The 18,110-nt window shown below is 44.6% G+C and overlaps 1 protein-coding gene across 6 annotated transcripts in view; it reads right to left on the reverse strand.

Moving 5' to 3' along the window:
- Window positions 1–1,236: 1,236 nt before the first annotated feature.
- Window positions 1,237–18,110, reverse strand: part of UNK (unk zinc finger) — a 44,321-nt gene continuing 27,447 nt past the window's right edge. Inside the window, exons 9-17 of one of the 6 annotated variants that reach the window (XM_054221213.1) lie at window positions 18,057–18,104; window positions 16,994–17,158; window positions 12,574–12,642; window positions 11,696–11,870; window positions 10,454–10,555; window positions 8,777–8,965; window positions 5,685–5,866; window positions 4,891–5,148; window positions 1,237–3,949 (exon numbers count right to left, since the gene is read on the reverse strand). In XM_054221213.1, the coding sequence (XP_054077188.1) occupies window positions 3,794–3,949; window positions 4,891–5,148; window positions 5,685–5,866; window positions 8,777–8,965; window positions 10,454–10,555; window positions 11,696–11,870; window positions 12,574–12,642; window positions 16,994–17,158; window positions 18,057–18,104 (1,344 nt within the window). In that variant the 3' untranslated portion in view covers window positions 1,237–3,793. Of the gene's footprint in view, window positions 3,950–4,890; window positions 5,149–5,684; window positions 5,867–8,776; window positions 8,966–10,453; window positions 10,556–11,695; window positions 11,871–12,573; window positions 12,643–16,957; window positions 17,159–18,056; window positions 18,105–18,110 lie in introns of all 6 variants that reach the window. The other 5 variants (XM_054221215.1, XM_054221212.1, XM_054221216.1 and 2 more) reach the window with 5 other exon arrangements.

The raw sequence follows: 18,110 nt of genomic DNA on the forward strand, positions 1-18,110 counted from the left end.
TGCAGTCACTAGTTTGCAGGAATACTTCACCTTTAAAATACTAGGTTTTACATCAGTAACATCTATTTTGCTGTTGGCCATCGCTCCAAGGATTATTATAATTCTGGAGGAAAACACTGGTAATATTCTTCCTTCTCAGATGGGGGAAAAGAAGAAAGAGAGAAGGTTCGGAGGCTGGTGGAACAGCAATGAATTACTGAGTCCATTCAGCGTTACGGGCTTCCTCCCAGGGGAAGGACTTCTCTTCATCGTCTCAGCTGCACAAGCCTTGCAAGCGGCTCAGGTTCAGCTTCAGAGATGTATGGAAAGTATAAAACCCTTTGGCGGGGGATCAGCTGCAGCGATTCCCCTTTGGCGGGAGGGAATCTGCTTAAGGAAAATGTTGTGCTCCAGCTCGGAGACTTCCCCCGGTCCCTCCTACGCCACAGCTGGCACGTGGCTACAGCAGCTAAGGCTGGAGCTCATCTAAAAGTGGTCCTGTTAGCCCAAAGCGATGCCAAAATTCTCCAGCTCCTGGCTATCCTCTACAGCTCTAGCCTTGCTTTTTGATAACTATTTAACCCAGGCTGGTGTTGTCTTGAGCCATCTGCTTCTATATTGGTTCTCCATAATAACCTAAAAGTTTAGTGACCTTTAAGATGCTGCGGTTTCACAGCACAATTAAGACTCCCTGCCCCCAGCTCTTAGCTCAGAAGCGTCCGATCTGCACAACTAGTCCCCAAGGTCAACGCTTCCGCCGCTCCCAAAAATTTGGGGAGGAAAACGGCATGGTCCAATAAGGAGTCTGTGTGAAGAGGCAGGACCCAGGCACGTTCATGGGCTGCTCAGCGGAAAGCCTCATGGACCAAAACTCCGTTTTGAAGCGTGACTCGGCCAAATATGTGTTACTGCGTGTCCTGTAAAAGGGAGTTCCTGCTTCAAAAGGAAGCGTGACAGTACATTACAGGGGCTGTACATATTAGCACCAGGTTTATTTCGACAAGACTCTTTTTACACCATACAGAAGCTGACCCCAGACTCCTAAGCCTTAAACGCAGTGCTGCGAGCGCAGTTCATCCTCCCTGCGCAGGGCAGGCGGGAACAACTGCTGCAGCGGGTCAGAAACGCTGCCCTTTGCCCCTGCTCTCACCTCACTCAGGTACAAAACTGTCACACGACTGGCCCCCCCCCCCCCAACATATTCACAAAATAGTCAAAAATGAAGTTCTCTTTTCCATCTGATGCTTAAGAAAGTAATTCACATTTCAGATATTTTTATTTCTTTTTTTTAAAGCAGCAAACGAATTCGTAGAAACCTAAATTTAGAAAGTGTTTCTTAGAGAACCAGAGGAAAGCGAGAAACAGGCAACGTGCTTGTGCAAAGAGAGTGCTGAGACAGGCTGGGGTGGGGGCAAGGGAAGGGGCTAGTGCTAATTCCTTCAGGCTCTTCTGCCAGTGTGGCAAGGGAAAGTTAAAATTTGACGGCCACAAACAGGGGAAAGTTTTGAATTCTTTGGTCCTTCAGTATAAGTTTCAAAACAGAAAAACTGTTTTACTCAAAACGGAAAAAAACGTGCTTTCTCTGGTCTGGAATTTGCCTCGTAGCCCCCTGCCTAAGCAGTGTATCGCCCCAGAAACTGGGGGCACATCGCTCTTCCCCCGAGACCAGACAGCCCTGCATCCCACCGGGAATGAGTGTCCCGCCGAGACAGACTGAGCTGCCCTCAGGGGACACGGTTCATCTGAAGAGAAGGGACAAAGTGAAGAGCCCCTGGGGGAATCAAATGCAGTCAGGCAGCCGGGTGCCGGAAAGTTCTGAAAACAGAGGATTGGCCAAAGGCAGCGTCACCCTGACCAGCCCCGCGGAGCGGATAAACCACCACGCTGATAAAAAGTGTTACAAACCAATAGCCAAAACAGGCTGATCAGCTCCGGTTCTTATAAATATTAAAGACCTGATTCAAGAGTTTATTTCCTATGATTTAAGTTAGTTACAAAAACTTTTTAGTAAATTTTTTTATCTTAATTGGGCTTTTTCTCCCTCCCCCCCCACTTTTTTCTTTTTTTTTTTTCCCTAAAAAAAAGAAATGTTCACGTATCTTAATAAAAGGTCTTTCCTTAAGATCAGACCAAGGCAGATGTGCTGCCCCATGGCACAGACATTCAAAGGCTATACCCAAACAACATAGCCACAATAATCACTCAACAGTGTCTCTCCATAAAAAAAAAAATTAAAAAAACTGATGCTAGTTACAATAAAATACACATGGAAAAAAAAGCATTTTTACCAAAAAAACCCAAAAACAAGTTAATGGGAAAAACATAAAAAAGAACTACACAGAGCTGCACTTAAGAGATCATCTGGGAATGCATATTAACCCCTTCCATGTAAAGGAAAGGTGGAATTATGGAAGCAAACCTAATTATGTCTTTGCATTAAATATGAAGCTTTCTGAGAGGCTCCGGTAAAAATTCAGTTTTCCTACAACAGTGGGCTGCTGGAGGTTCCAGTGCTTTTCCAGGTGAGGGAGGGGTAGCACAGGCACCATTCCCTGTGCAAAATAAAAATGTTTAGTCAACTGAGTGGCCTTTTGGTTGAGATCCCAGCAGGTTACTGCAATCCACCTGATGTAAAAACCTAATGGACACACTGGTAAAGAAAGTCACAGGAAAGCTCAGCTACCGGTATGGTCTAAACTGGTGGCATTTCTTTGTCACGCTGGACTTTCTCTGTCACCAGAGGCGTACGTGATCATGAAGCATGAGGGCTTCTGGGACCCAGCATTCCATAACCCATCCTGGAGGTGCTGACACAGGAAACATCAACTCTGTTCAACAAAAGCGTCCCGACTACCTGGAATTGTTTCATGCGTTTCAGCAGTGACTACGAAACAGGTCCCTCTGGCTAAAAGAAAACTAATCTGGCCTGAAACAGTAAAAAGTCTCTAGACAAAGGGGTGCCTGGAGACAACTAATCTGTGCATCCATATTCCTTTCATAAAGGGCTTTAGCTGACCCAAGGGCAATACTTCTAAGGCTGCTCAGACCTGGAACACGTTAGCTGTATCAGCAATGAACACTACTCACTGAATTTTGGGGCTTGGCTTGCTCTAGGTCCAATACTTCCCCCCCTCCCCCCTTTTCTTCTTTTCATACAAATATACAAAGAGTGTAAAAAAAATTTTAAAAAGCGAACTTTGCTGATTAAATGGCAGACAAAGTTCCTGCACATTCAGAGATCGGCAACGTGAGGCCCACCAGGCAGGCACCCAGCAGAGCTTCCATCAGGGAGGACAGCTTTAACCGAGCTGGGTCAGTGAAAGTGAAGGGAGACTGAAGACATGAACGAGTCGTTTCAATCCACCTTGATCCTCCCTGTGATCTCAACTCTTCCTCTGGAAAGCACATGGAAGCCCCTCTTGCCCACTCTAAATCCTTCTGGAAATAGTCAAAAATTTGTTATCACCTAAATAGAAAAGAGGAGAAACACAGACTCTTTGCAAATGGCCCTTTGATCTGTATTAAAAACAGCTCTCAAAGTTCCTCAAGAGTTAGAATTAGTGGGGCACGGGTGAGGGGCAGTTTAGATACGGGATGTAAAATATTAAAAAGTGCTCTGCAACTAATTTTTGTTGTATGTGTGTATGTGCGTGTGTGTGCATATATATATACATACACAAACATGCACATACACACACATATATACATATATATATACACATACATATATATATGTACACATACATATATATCTACGTATGTATAAAGTTAAAAAGTCCTATACGATATGATTAGAACAAGTGTCCTTGGAAGGTCACGACTGGAGAGAATGGGGCCTGTTGGGATGGCAGATGGGGCACTCGCCCTCCTCGGCGCACGTTTCACACAGCACTGCGTGTTGGCACGGTAACACCACCCGGTTCTCCTCCTGACACTTAAGGCATTTCACTGACTGCATCTGAAATACCGCCTGAAAAAGAGGGGGACAGGGCAAAACATAAGCACAAGAGTACTGCATGCAGCTCTGGAGTCCTCAGCACAAGAAGGACGTGGACCTGTTGGAACGGGTCCAGCGGAGGGCCATGAAGATGATCACAGGGCTGGAGCCCCCTCTGCTGTGAGGACAGGCTGAGAGAGTTGGGGGGGGGGGTTCAGCCTGGAGAAGAGAAGGCTCCGGGGAGACCTTAGAGCCCCTTCCAGTCCCTAAAGGGGGCCTACAGGAAAGATGGGGAGGGGCTGTTTGTCAGGGAGTGTAATGACAGGATGAGGAGTAACAGTTTCAAATTGAAAGAGGGTAGATTTAGATTGGATATTAGGAAGAAATTCTTTACTGTGATGGTGGTGAGGCGGTGGAACAGGTTGCCCAGGGAGGCTGTGGCTGCCCCATCCCTGGAGGGGTTCAAGGCCAGGCTGGACGGGGCTTGGAGCAACCTGGGCTGGTGGGAGGTGTCCCTGCCCAGGGCACGGGGGTTGGAACGAGATGATCTTTAAGGTCCCTTCCAACCCAAACCATTCTGTGACTCTATTCTATGACAAGCATCGAAGTCACAAAGCAAAGGGGCTGCCATCCAGTGCTACGCAGCTTTGGGAACAGCAGGGAGGCAGCAGGGCAAGGACTTGCAGCGTCCCCCCATTCATCTTCAGAAGCAAAAGCAAAGCAGCACAGCATGATGTCTTTTAGGACCTTCAGGTTCAACAGAGCAGCTTGGATTAACTTAAACTCTGTACTTTAGGCACAAAGAAGAGGTAGGTATTTTCCTGTAAGCTGGCTAAAGCTCACTTTGGCTACATCCACATGGAATTGCTTTGAGAGGCTGCTGATTTCTGGCTGTATTAAAGAAAAGGGGAAAAAGCTGCAATCTGTAGGAGCAGAGAGAGCAAAGCCCTGCCCAGCAAATCCCTGGCACTCACCTTATCGACTTTCTCCAGGTTTGCCCGCAGTTGTTTCTGAAGTGTGTAAAGTGAAGAGAGTGAGAGTGTTTCCAGGTCAGAGAAGGAGCGCAGAAACTGAGGGTCCTGGCCTGTGTGGATCCTCTCCAGCTCCTCCTGCAGTTTCTTCACTTGCAGCTCCAAGGCTTCCCTCTGCTCCCGGGCCAGTTCACATTCCATGTTAGCTGTGTTGGCGCGATCATTTGCTTCCTCTGCCTCCTTTTTCCAAGCATCACAAGCCTACAAGTTCCAACAAAGAGGGTTAAACGAAGCAGTCTGAAAACTCAGTCAGGCTCCAATAGAGAATCACAGGTAAAACTGGCCATTTCCATACACTCCTCACCAGGAGGGTGTTGCGTCCAACCTGCCCTGTTCCCAAATTATGAAATATCCTTGGAGCTTCACATCAAAGCACTGCTCATTCCAGATATCCCATCTGGTTGGGCTGCGGTTCTACATATTTGGCTCACACCGTTAAGAGGATGAACTTTGCATACCGGCAAATTGTCATGGATCTAAGTCAATTGCCAGATCTAAAAGACTGTGAAGCACCTCAGTGCATCTGTTATGACACCTGGCCTTGCACATCCAGCACCTGAACACATCAAACAGTGATTCATCCCCCCTTTCCAAGGCATAAGAAAAAATAACAATGTTTAAGAGAATGTTTGTAAAACCTACAGCTCTTCCCATCACCTCACTGCCTGGAAAGCTCCTGTTGAACGGCTGACACCCTCCTACTCCCTTATCCTTCTTCCCAGGAGCTGCCCAAGTACCTGTTTGGCTTGTTTCCAAGACTCTTCCCACTGCTTTATTGTGCCGTTGGCTTCATCCAGTTCTTGTCGTAGCCGTGCCAGCTCCGCAGCACCTGGACCTGACAGAAATGCAGGTGAGGTACTGGGCGAAAAACTCCCCGAAGCAAAGTGTTCCCATATGCTGCTGTTCATCCCATTTAAACCTGTTTCACAGGGAAATAGAGAGGGTTATGTCACAGGTGCTGGCAATTTCCCCATTTCCTCCCTACCCCTGTGAAATCCAGGATTCAAAAATTTGTACGTAGGAAAGAGAAGATCACCTTAAGAATTACTTTCATCCCCAGGACCCAGGAGTCCCATCACAGAGGGACTTTATAGGGGATGTTTTACACCATTAGGCTTCATCTTTACTGATACAGGGAGGACCCAAGAAACTGAGTGGAGGCAACCTCTGAACCAGGCTGTTTTTAGAAGCATCAATTTTAGAGCAGAGCTGACTCTCAGCCTGAATCCCCCTTCTCATACGAGAACCTCTGAACTGCTTACTACCTTCCCACTTTTCCGTGCAGCACAGCCATCAGCGTTGGTGAACGGATCAGTTCACAAACCAACCCAGGTGGTGCCTCCTCTCACACTACACCCTAAGAAAACTTCTGCTTTTGTCTCCTCAGCTTGGTCTCACCTCACAAACAGCGAGACTAAAACGCACCAACGTCATTACTCTTTGCATATGCAAGAGACAGCACTAACTGGAAAACCCTGTCTATAAACACGTGGAGGTGATAGTATATATATCAGCTTCATCCCCTGCAGAGTTGTAGCACAAAGCTAGCAACTGGCACCAGAGACAACTAACTAACCACTTCTCTAATGTAGCTTGTTCAAATAATTTCTCTTTTCAGGAAGAGATTCAAGGCTTAGGAGACAAAGGAGTAGAAAACCAGTTGTAAACAAAACTGGCTATTTTCCACAGACTCCAAGGCTTGTACTCTTAATAACAAAATTATTTTTACTTAAAATAAGCATCCACACTTTGCACTCAAGGAAGAACTAGTAGGAGAAGCTCATACCAAGACAGAGCTACTGAGTGATGTGGACTCTTACACACACAGACATGCACCAGTTTGATGTAGGAGTCATCAGGTGCTCACCACTGGCTGTGGACGTTCACAAATCTAGTTGCACTTAATAATTCCGGTCTTAGAGCAGCCAAACCGTCTGTGTCTGGAAGCAAGCCAGCGGCCTCTCACTAACCCAGCCCCACTTATGTCTACGTTGTACCAGTCAAGACACAAACAGTTACAAAAAAATATAGGTGAAAAATAGTAACTTGTCTTAACTAAGGGCTTAGGCGCATTAACAAGTCATTTAGCAGAGCAGCAAGGGATCTTTGCCGGCTCAAGCCACTTACCATAGATCCATTTCAGCTGCTCTGAAGTGTGCTCAGTTGAAAGCAAGAAGTTCTAATGGAATCCCAACTCACACTTTGTTTTTAAAACTCCAGTTTTCTTGAACAGGAATCTATCACTAAGCAGGATGCTGGCGAGCCACAAATTCCACCGTAATGCTGACCAAGCTTATCTTGTCAGTTCTTTTTACCCCTTCTTTCTACCTGCTGTTCTCATGTCACATTTGGAGTAGCAAGCCCCTTTGGTCAGGAATGCCTTCTCTGCACATTTGGCATCTAGCACAGTGGGAGCTAGCCCAGGACTAGGTATTTTTTACCTTAATTGCAATACGAATAAGCAATAACTACATGCACTACATACACACTAACTCATGTTCATTCAGCAAGTCACATGGAATAGAGAGATTCCAGATTCCCAACTGCTAGGTTACTATTTAAATATCTTACCAAAACCTCAGCAAAAATGGTTTTGTTTTATTACAGGAAAATATCTAACTTTTTCTTAAAAATAAGTTATTTAAGTGCATTTGTGAATTTCCTACATTTCTTTGGCTTTATTTGTATAACTACATAGTCAAGACAAATATAACTGCTTAACTTGTTTCTTCTGAAATTAAAAGCAGGCCTTACCAGCAAATTTTCCTTTTCTTACTGAAACTGGGATGAATAGCCAGCCTCAACACTAATTAATAGCAGAGATGCCCTCTGAGGTCTCTTTCCTTATTGCCTTAATTGTAAAAACTGTTAAAGCCAAACGAATAGCAACCGCGAGGCATGGAAGCATGGTTTTGGCCTACGCAAACAAGGGATGCAGTTACACAGATAAGTGCATGCAGAAACAGATCACAAAAGCATGTAATCATTTTATTAGGTTAAGCTGAATATTAAAGATTAAAGTGTATCTCAAATTTGAAGAAGCATTTACATCTAGTATCAATAGAGAGAACTAATATTTAGTGTTACTAGGACAGAAATCAGCAGAGCGAGCATCACTGTAGTAGCCTTGAGCCCATCAAACAGTTTTATTTCTCAAGGTAATCCTGCATCAGGGTAATAAAATAGAATTGCCCCCTCAGTTCGAGTTCTGCCTGATACAGCTGAAGCTTCAAGCAATTTCTCTTCCCTTCACAGTCCCTTGTACAGGAAACGGATCCTCAAGAGAGGGAAAGAAAAAAGGAGCAAAGGGGACAAAGCTGGAACACTGTAACTTTTTGCAGAGTCCATACTGCGAAACTGGGTGCAGGGTGCCAAACAGGAGAAAAAAAAAAGTACGATGACCCAAGTCTGCTCTAGAGCTCCCAGAAGCCAATCTGACCTACAAGGAGTCCCAAGGGCAAACTGCAATCTCCCCCTTAACTAAGCAAACTGAGGACCCAACTCTAAGTTTTACGTAAAACATAGCATTGGTGGCAGGAAAAGGCAGAGCTCTTTTCCCTGGAAGTCATCAGCAGAGCAAGTCACTTGACCCATCTGTCCCTTTTTCTCAGCCTAGACACATGGGACGCAGAGGGAAATGCTCCCTTGTTCACAAAGTATTAGCCGATTTTCGGTAAAGCAGCTTCTAGTACTGTTGCTGTTCTCATGGAAAGAAAAGAATACAAATGGCAGCAGTGAAATAATACATTAAAATTAAAGCTAACTTAAAAGAAAATACTTACATGGCACAGACAGGCATGTACATGGGACACACACACTGTGCATTTACCTAATGATCCATGAGAAGCTGATGTCCCCAGGAACGTGTTTTCTGATTGGCTTAAGTGTCCCTGGGGCTGATGAAGGAAATGCGATGAGAGGCTGACCGGTGGAGAAGGAGAGGCGGAGTGAAAAGAGGCAGAGCTTCCAAGGGACCCGGGGATATTTACAGGAGCAGAACTTTGCAGCAAACTCCCACCTGGACAAAGAACACACAGAGAGGATGGCTATGTATGACCGTGAAGTATGGGCACAGTGCAGGAGTTCAGAGCAGAAGGCATCAAGGTTCCCTTTCTCCTCCCTAAGCCCCTCAGGATTCCCTCCGCTCCTTATCACATTTCATTCCCTTCTCAGCCTTTAAGAGGAGCACTGAAGCTGCTGTCCCATGATCCACGTAGGTTAAGACCCTCCAGAGTTCAACAGACTACTCTATCATCAGCCAAAGCAACAGAAGGTTTTCTGAGCAGAGTTCAGTCCCTATCAGGCTGGAGAAGATTAATTTGGTATCTGGTGAAATACTTTGTAATGAAAAATTCACCTCTAAAAATAAGTGCCTCTGCCTTTAATACTTCCAAACAACCTGTAGTGAGAAGAGACTAACGCTGGGTCAGGTCATGATCTTAACCACCAAAAATCAGTGTCTAGCTTTAATCATTTTAGACATATTTGAGAGCCTGGATCAATCAGTAATAAGAAACGCTAAATAAACAAAAGCCCAGCCTCCAAAGACATCACACTTCCCTTACACAAGAGGTCATTTTGCTTGCCACACAGATTGAGGGAGATGTCAGCCCTGCTCCCCACTCTCTCCTGACCTCCTTTCTTAGAAGATCACCAGGTACCACCCAGACCTGACGTGAACAGAGGCAAAAGCAGCGAGGAGGATCTCTCACCCACTGCAGATGGGTAGCAGCAGAAGCAGGGCTATCAGCAGACATGCACAGCAAATTCCCCGACCGGGCTTTTATCTTTGGCAGGGAAGTGGAAGCGATAGTCTGTAGAGTTCCTTCCACAGGTCCCTTCCTACACCTCAATACAACTCCAGGCAGTGTGGTTCCCTTGGAAACCTTCACACAACCAAAGTTAGCTCCCATTCAAAAAACCTGTTTTACACAGCAAGGGTAGCCAGAAACTACAACCACTTCCAAAAAGTTTTTCCCTGGACACTCATTAGAGACAGGTAGAAGAGGCCTTAGCCCACCTCCATGTATTAAAATGAGACAGACATTACAGGAATCAAATCAGCAGACCTTGATGACGCTCTGTGACAGATGGATAGCATTACCAGGTCAGTGAGTTTCCTGTTACTGCTAGGGAGAGTTTTCTGCTTAAGATGTAAATCGTTATACTTTGGCCTGTTTTTAAAGGTATCAGATGCCTTCCAGAGTCTACTTACACATTTTTAAAAATATAAAAAAATAAAAAAAAAAATCAAGCAAGTCCCATTCAGTCTCAAGAAACATCCCCAGGACACCTGGGCCCAATGGCAAGAACTCAGCTCTGCTAGTCAATAAGGGCAAGCTTTCACTTCAAAGATGCTCAGCAGTTCCCAGAGTTTGTTATAATTACTGTTTTAGCCAATGTTATTTTGGGACTGGTTTTAGAGCTCTGTTGGGCTGGCTCCACTGAGGTGACTAGGCAACACTGCTTGGCAGAAGATAAAGAAAGCTCTGTTGCTTTCATGTACCTATCATGATGCCACTCGTGTGGGGCACTGTGCTGCTGTCAAATGTCTTCTCCAGGGCAGCCACTCCGAATTCATTCAGGTCCAGGTCATCCAAGGCAGACTCTGCCAGACACAGAGGTACCAATTATGTTATAAAGGACCAACAACTTCAAGAGATAGGATGGCCCAAAGAGCCTACATGCAGAGGAGCCTCCGCTCTCTATTTGTCAGTCTGCACGGCCCTACTCTCCGCCCTGCACAACGCTGTTCTTAAATGGTTTGGCAGAAGTGTCATGGGCAGTTTTTCAGTTCAGGTTTTGCCTGATCCGATTTCTTTTTGTCTCAAAGTATTCCCAAACGTTATAAGAAAACAGATGTTTGATGAAATAACAGCAGTTCCCATAAGTCTTCCCCAAACTGATCTTTAAATTCTGTCCATAATATGCAGTAACGCTGGCTTATGACATGTCTGGGTCTGGCTTGTGCTTTGTCCCTGCTTTGCTGAAGAACCACTCAGAAAAGAAACAGAAGTAGAAGGGAACACTTGAAAAACATCTGAGGTTCAAAGATAGGGTAAAATAAAGAAAGCTTATGAATGCCTGCAGTTTTCTATCTATTTGAACATGCCTCATCACTAATCATGATCGATATAATTCCATCCCACACATGCCCACTCGTTTCTATTATTATTCTTAACAAATTAGTGAGATCACCTCAGAAATGTTGGATTAAAAAAAAAAAAGAAAAAAAAAAGAAAAACCAGTGACCAAAAAAAACCTGTGCCCATCTAAGAGCAGTGATTCCACTCTCTGGACTTTCCTGGTCTTCTTTTTCTTATGGCCTCTGTCCTACACTCTATGAAGGACAAGTCCTTACAATCTACCTGGTGGTAGCCCTCGCTATAAGACTGTCGTTTAGAACGTAAGGGGTTGTAACTGTGGAAAATGCCCCTGTGATTTCCTGCCTACTCCAAGACCTCTTTGTCACTGTGACAAACCTAAAACTAAGGCCCTTTACACCATCTGACATTCTGAGTAAGTGGCTCAGAGGCCTTCTGTTGGTCCTGTGGGTGAATTTCATCCATAATGACCTGCAGAAAACATCATATGCGTCACAGTCACAGAAAAAGCCTCAGGAATCTGCCAACGCTGACAGAGACGAAAAGCTGGAGTTCACTGGAACACCCATGCTATTCCAATTCTCATACCTGGTGATCCACGTCTGAGGAAGCCCTATTAGCATAAATAAAAAAGGCAAAGTTACCTATGACAGACTCAACGGTGTCACTGGTTGGGTAGAAAGGAAGGGCATTGGCATTCATGCCTGGGATGCTGCTGGTGCCGGCGGGGCTTGGTGGCGTTGCAGCCAGACTGGAGGTGATACTAGAGGAGATGCTGGATGTCAGTGGGCTCCCCACTGGGAGAATACCCAGTATGTCCTGAAACAAGAGTTTTAAAAGGGAAAGAGGTAGGAAATAAAACATCTTTACAAAAGAATCCCTCCAGAAACATGCAGGAATGAGCCAAAGATCAGCAACAAACCTGTTCCTGCCTGCTTCCAACCTGACAGATGGCTGGTGCCACTACTGGGCTGGGGGTGGGGGAGAGATTAACAGCTTTTCTTTAATTTCTGCCGACTGTTCTCTGTTCCATTCCATCCGTCGTGTGTGTGTTTCCCACCCCCCCAGTATCACAAACATCCTTCAGGCTGCCCCAGAATTAACTCCTGTGACCCACAGGTTGCATGCAATCATAGGGATGGGTCACACAATCACTCACTCCGACATAGCTCAGCACACGACTTAGAACCTGATATTAAATTCTCTTTGCTGAATCCTTGAACTTAGATGACTCCAGAGATCCGTTCCAGCTCAATTTTCTGTAATTTGGAGACTCTCGCCAGCATGGTCCAGGCCTATGAATCTATCCTGAATTCACACAGGTCTAGCCATTCAAAAATAACACCTCTAGCAAATCATCCCACCTTCATAAAGGAATCCCTCCAGCTGAGCATCCCTAATGGTGTCTGGACTGTCATTTACTCCCTGCAGAGTTGTCTGGATCCAGAGAGATTTCTCGTGTCCTTGTCTGTGGTGGTGTGAGCACCGAGCTAGGTTCAGAGCCCTGCTAGCAGTACCGTACCTGTTTGGGCTGTAACAAAGGTTGCTCCTGGCTCCTGTGTTCCAGTGAGTGGGACTTCATTTTTGCTTGCTGCAGTAAAGAAACAGAACAAAAGATAAGCAGGGGGATTAGAAGCAAAATTAAAAACGGCTTCGGAGAAGCCATGGGAAACACAGTCCCCTCCTCTCTGACAGCCTGCTCTGGGTACTACAGAATTCAGAGAGCGGGAAAGCACAGCAAACTGAAAACACCCCAGATAATTTGCTTTCTATATACAAAGACATCACCCCTAGAGTTATGCAAAGACTTGTCACAAATAGCAGCACTGAAGGCAAACGTAGAAGTCCTCTGCTAGCACAAAGGACATCTTAAGAACGAATACCAAAAAGGAATTATTTTGCCTTGCTATAAATAACTCATCGGCCCTATCAGTATCTAAAAAAAGGGCCAGAAATGGTGGGAGGCATACTATATTTTTAAATTATGTAAACATTTTTCAGCTTTGGAAAAACAAAGTATGTACATTATGTTTTCCCTCAAACTTTTCCAGCTCTCAGCTAGGATTGCAAAGTAAACTACAGATAACCAACCAATTTTAAAAGCAACATCATCAAAACTGATTTAAAAAAAAAAAAAATAAAATCCTTCCCCCATCCATTAACACAGAGAGCTCAAAGCTATAAAACATCAGTGAGTACAAGGCTGTCTGGAATTGTAAGACTGCACGGAATGCCAACATACATTTAGAATTCAACTACCCAACCTAAAAATTCAGCTTAAGGACCTTCCAGCACTCTATCCTTAACGGATATCAACCCTCTTGCCTCACAACTTCGGTCAGTTCTGAGCCACAATAACCAGAGTTGGGAAGGAAGTAGCCTCATGAGTTTGCCGGCGTGTAACGGTCTGTTCCTCCCATGCTGCTACAGGCGTAAGGCACAGGCAGATCAATCACACCCTCCAGGCACAGAGAGGGAGCAAAAAAAAGAGGTGCGGAGGGTCAGGGATGCTCGTTTACTCGCTCTCCAACCGCCCCCCAGTCTGAATCAGAGATATATTCCAGGCATAAAGTCCACTCAATTGTTTTTATCACAAATGCAGGCAGTCACCATCTCTACAGGGGAGATTCAGGCATGATGTACAACAGCAGCACGTGAGACGCCATGCTGACCTGAAGTGATCCGCCTTGACTTTTTGGCTTAAACAGTCTTACGAAAAAGATAAGTGATGGCTGGAGAGGGATGACATAACCAGACAAGCGAAAGAGAAGCGGAAGAATTCATCCCTTGGTTTTACTTAATTAAATCATTTTCTCTGCTCAACTGTATGCCTATGGGCAGATGGGGAGGCCAAAGCCTGGCAAACAGGCAGTTGAGATATGGATGCAAAGATCCTTCTGTGGTGGGTACCATTCTCTCACGCTTCCCTGAACAACATACAGCGTGTTTACATACAGCAGAACTACCACTGAACAGACCACAGGCTTGTTTTCCTTTGTGTGCAAAGGATGCGTTACATTAGTGCATCTGTGTGTGTCTGATAACACGCCTGATAGATTATCCAACACATCCCTACCCTGTTTGACACTCATCTGAACACAAGATGTGCTATCGACAGACGTCACCAGCTAAAGTGAAGGCACATACGCAGCCATGTCCCCCCTACCGAGAGGCTTCCTGCCAATGTAGCTAGCTGGCTCTGCTGCAGTTAAGTCTTACTGGAAGGGTTTTTTTTCTTTAAGGAGGAGAAAAACTGAACGCATTTCTAAGCTACTCCCAATTCCCACTGCCTTGAATTCACGTAACACGAGTGAAAAATAGAGCAAACCGACTGTCACCACTAAAGCCAGTCTCCTTTAGCTCTGAATAACATTAAAAAGGGCATACGTCAAGACAGAAATGCAAAGGGCAGGCTGAAATTCTCCAGCTCACCCTGTTGCAGTCAGGGAAGAAAACAGGGGACATAAATTATGGGTGAAATTGAGTGTTTTCTGACCAGCATGGGACAAACCTACTGTTCTGTGTGTCAGGACGTAGGAACACCTCCTGGTCGTGGCACTCAAGTCCTTCCAGTGCAGCCAGCATTTTTCCGGCTTGCTAAATCTTTTGGGACTCAGGAAAAGTATTTTTAGTTTTAACTGCTGGCTCAGCCTTACCACAAACTATGTGGAACCTATTAACACAGAAGGTGCATTTTTCATTCTAATAAGATAGAAACCATTTGTACTAACTCTACAGAGGAAAAATGACAAGCGAATTGCAGAGCTGAGCCAGAGTGTCTCTTATGTTTTCAAATATGAGTGAACAAAATTAAATGCCTAATTATTGGACTAATTTACAGGGTATATGAGAATCTCTGGTGCCCATTGCAGCCAAAGGGAATTACAGAGGATTTAAAAAGTAAGTAATTATAGATTAAAAGAAAATTAAATCAGGACACTTATGAGACACCTAATTTTGTCTGTAGAAGCCTAGCATAAGGCAACTGTAATTACTTCCGTCTACATCTTAACAACTATTTATGTCAGTCATTTAACACAGGTTTTTGCTTAATTAAAGCCACATGAGTAAGAAGCTACCTGAATACAGTATCTTTGTAGCACATCCTGGACTTGAGACATAAATGCTCATCATCTGGTCCTCCTTTTAAAAGCCCTATTCGTGCTCCATCCCCTTTCTCCTCGGCTTAGGCTTGCTGCCCGTTTTCTCCAAAGCAGGGCCTCCCTGGCACCCTGCCTCTGCTGGCAGGAAACAGGGGTTCTCTCAGTCCTTCGGCTTTGGGTTTGCTCCTCCTTTGCGGCAGAGGCAATAGAGAACGAGCACATGTTTTTTCTTTTGTTTCTAAACAACTGCTACAAGCTGCTGTACCCGCAAGAAGTGCCAGGATCACAGCATGGTCTGCTCTTTACCCCCAAAGACGTGTTGCATCAATTTGCAATTTCCTAAGCCACATCCACGTTAAGCAAGACAATGGAAGCATTTATAAGAAAGCATACATGCATAGAGCTTAATCTGTATTTGTCACTAAATCCTTTTAATTAGACTAAAGAGCGTTCAAGACGGGTCCTCCTGCACAGTTTGGTCATATTTTCCCCAAAGTTGTAAAAATAAATAAAACAAAACCCACAGAGTCTGCTTCTAAATCCAACTACTTTATGCAAGATCTTGTCTGGACGGGATATTTCCACTGTTTTCTCACAGCGGTGCAATAGTAACACAGAAATATAAGCTTACTAAGTCTAGCTTCTTTAATACTACAGACAAGAATCTAAATGTAGCCAGGTTGAAAGCAGCATTTTTTGCCACCTTTGTTTTCAAGCAGTGTAGACCAGGTATTTTTATTCCTTTTTACATATATATATATGTAAATATATATATAAAATTATATACCTCATATATATATGAGATATATAATTTTTTTTTTTTAAAGGATTTGTACAAAATATTTTTGCAGGCACCTCTTCATAAAAATAGCTGTTCCTTCCCCTAAATCGAGATGTTCTATTACATTTACAAGCCCAGTGAGGAATAAAAACCAAGATCCAGGCTCTGGGTTGGACTCAGCTGACTTGGAAGGGATGGTGCAGAGAAAATATTAATTGTAACATCAAGAGAGGAAATTCACAATAGGAATTTGACCGCGGAAAAGCTCATGTGTGGCAGAAGAGATGGAAGAGACTGTTCTAGGCTGAGGGAGCAGTCTGAGTAAGGCATGACACCAAGAAGGAGAAGACTGAGGAAGCAGCAAGGCAAGACTGGGACATCCAAAAGGGGTAAGAGGGAATGTCATTACAGATGTGGGCTGGGTAAGATTGCAGAGGGTTCTTCAAATGAGAATGAGGAATTAAAATCTAATACGGAACCCACAGGACAGAGTCAAGGATCAGAATGATACAGCCAGAAAAGCAAGAGACAACCAACATGATGTTTTTAATACACCCAAGAAATGAATGGTGAAAACAGAAGACAAAACAAGTCATGGAGATCAAGGTAAGAGTTCGGAGTGAGAACAGAGAAGGAAGGATGAGTTCCCATGAGACACACAGCAAGAGAAACAGCAACTCTTGGCGTGGACCTAAATACGGAAAAAGAAAGAGCAAGAAGTGATATGTGGAAGCTACCCGGGGTCAACACAGGACAGAAGTTGTGAGGGATTAGGAAAACAAGCAGCAGCTTGACTTGTACAAACTGAGTGCGTGATGGCAGCTAGGCAGACAAGAACAGATGGAAGATGGAAGAGACTGGAAAGGAGGCTGAAAGCAACAGCAAAGATCTGAGAGCTGCTAACAAGAACAGGGCTTTCTCATTTCTGTTCCTTGAAAAATAGAAATACATTCAACGCAGACTCAGCAATTTCTCCTTCTTCCTCATCCCCCCAACTCTTCCAGCCGATATTCCCTACTAACCTGGCATTTGAAACTCTTCAAATACTCGGCCCCCACCTGATCTTCTCGCTCAAACCCCGGTGCTTTCTTGTAGCTGCCAGCTGCCGTTACTGAGTCTGGTGGAAAACCAATGGTCTCCAAGCTGTGTGGCTTTCCAATGGCGCCAGGAGGAGACCCACATATATTAGATGGGCTTCCGAGACTGCTGTTCCTACAAAGAATCTAATAGAAGGAACAAGTGTCAGGAAAGTACAGCCAGCAGCAATGACTTGAAGAGGAGAGGCATCCCACAGAAGAGCTCATTCACTTCACTGTTTGTGCATCGATTATACTGACAGTCAACACAAGCATAGAAGCTTCTGGTAAACAGTAATTAAAAACCAGGAAAAAGTTCCAGTAGATACTAGATTTATACAGCCCCACAATTATAGTTTTATTGTCATTACTTTGTACTGGAGTGCAGTCCTATAAAAGCCAACCTACAGCTCTAGTCACATTTATTCTTTCTGAGGCCTTGGATGCGACTGATCAAATTTCCAAACCTGACCAAAACTCTCTTCGCTTTCCTTAAGCTACAGAGGATCCTGTCTGCACTCTTGAGCAATCGTGTGAAACCTGGAAACGTGCTATGGCAGTCGGGACAACCAAGCATATCTGAGCTACGTGTAATACTGTATCTTTTGCTTTCCAGTTGGAAATCTGAAAGTTTTAATGCAGGTACAAGCCAAGTATCAACAACTGCGTTAAAAAACCCAAGGATTTCCAACAGGTCCATTCTTGGGACTATAACCAGGGATCACAACCACATGCAACAAGGCTAGTTTTGCACTGTAGATGAAGCCATAGACAGCAGCAAAGGATACTAGGATGAGTTTTAGAGAAAGCACCAACATGGATCAATGCAGATATCCCATTTCTCTGGGACAAGGAATGATCTGCCTGCACTGGCAAGCGTGACTGCTTCAGACAACATTTAGACAGCTACTGCTACCACAGATTCAGCTGTGGCACAGTCTGGGCTGGCATTAGAAGGAAGGAGCATCCTACAATGTTTTGATTTTATTTTTATATAGACATTCTGCTGTCCACGCTTCCCTACAGTCGCAAAGATACTACTCACTGTGGTGGAGGTGGGGCTAGTTGGCAGAGTTCCTGATTTATTCCACACCTACAG

This window comes from Rissa tridactyla, chromosome 15, assembly GCF_028500815.1.
Source record: "Rissa tridactyla isolate bRisTri1 chromosome 15, bRisTri1.patW.cur.20221130, whole genome shotgun sequence".
In the NCBI taxonomy this organism is placed as follows: domain Eukaryota; kingdom Metazoa; phylum Chordata; class Aves; order Charadriiformes; family Laridae; genus Rissa; species Rissa tridactyla.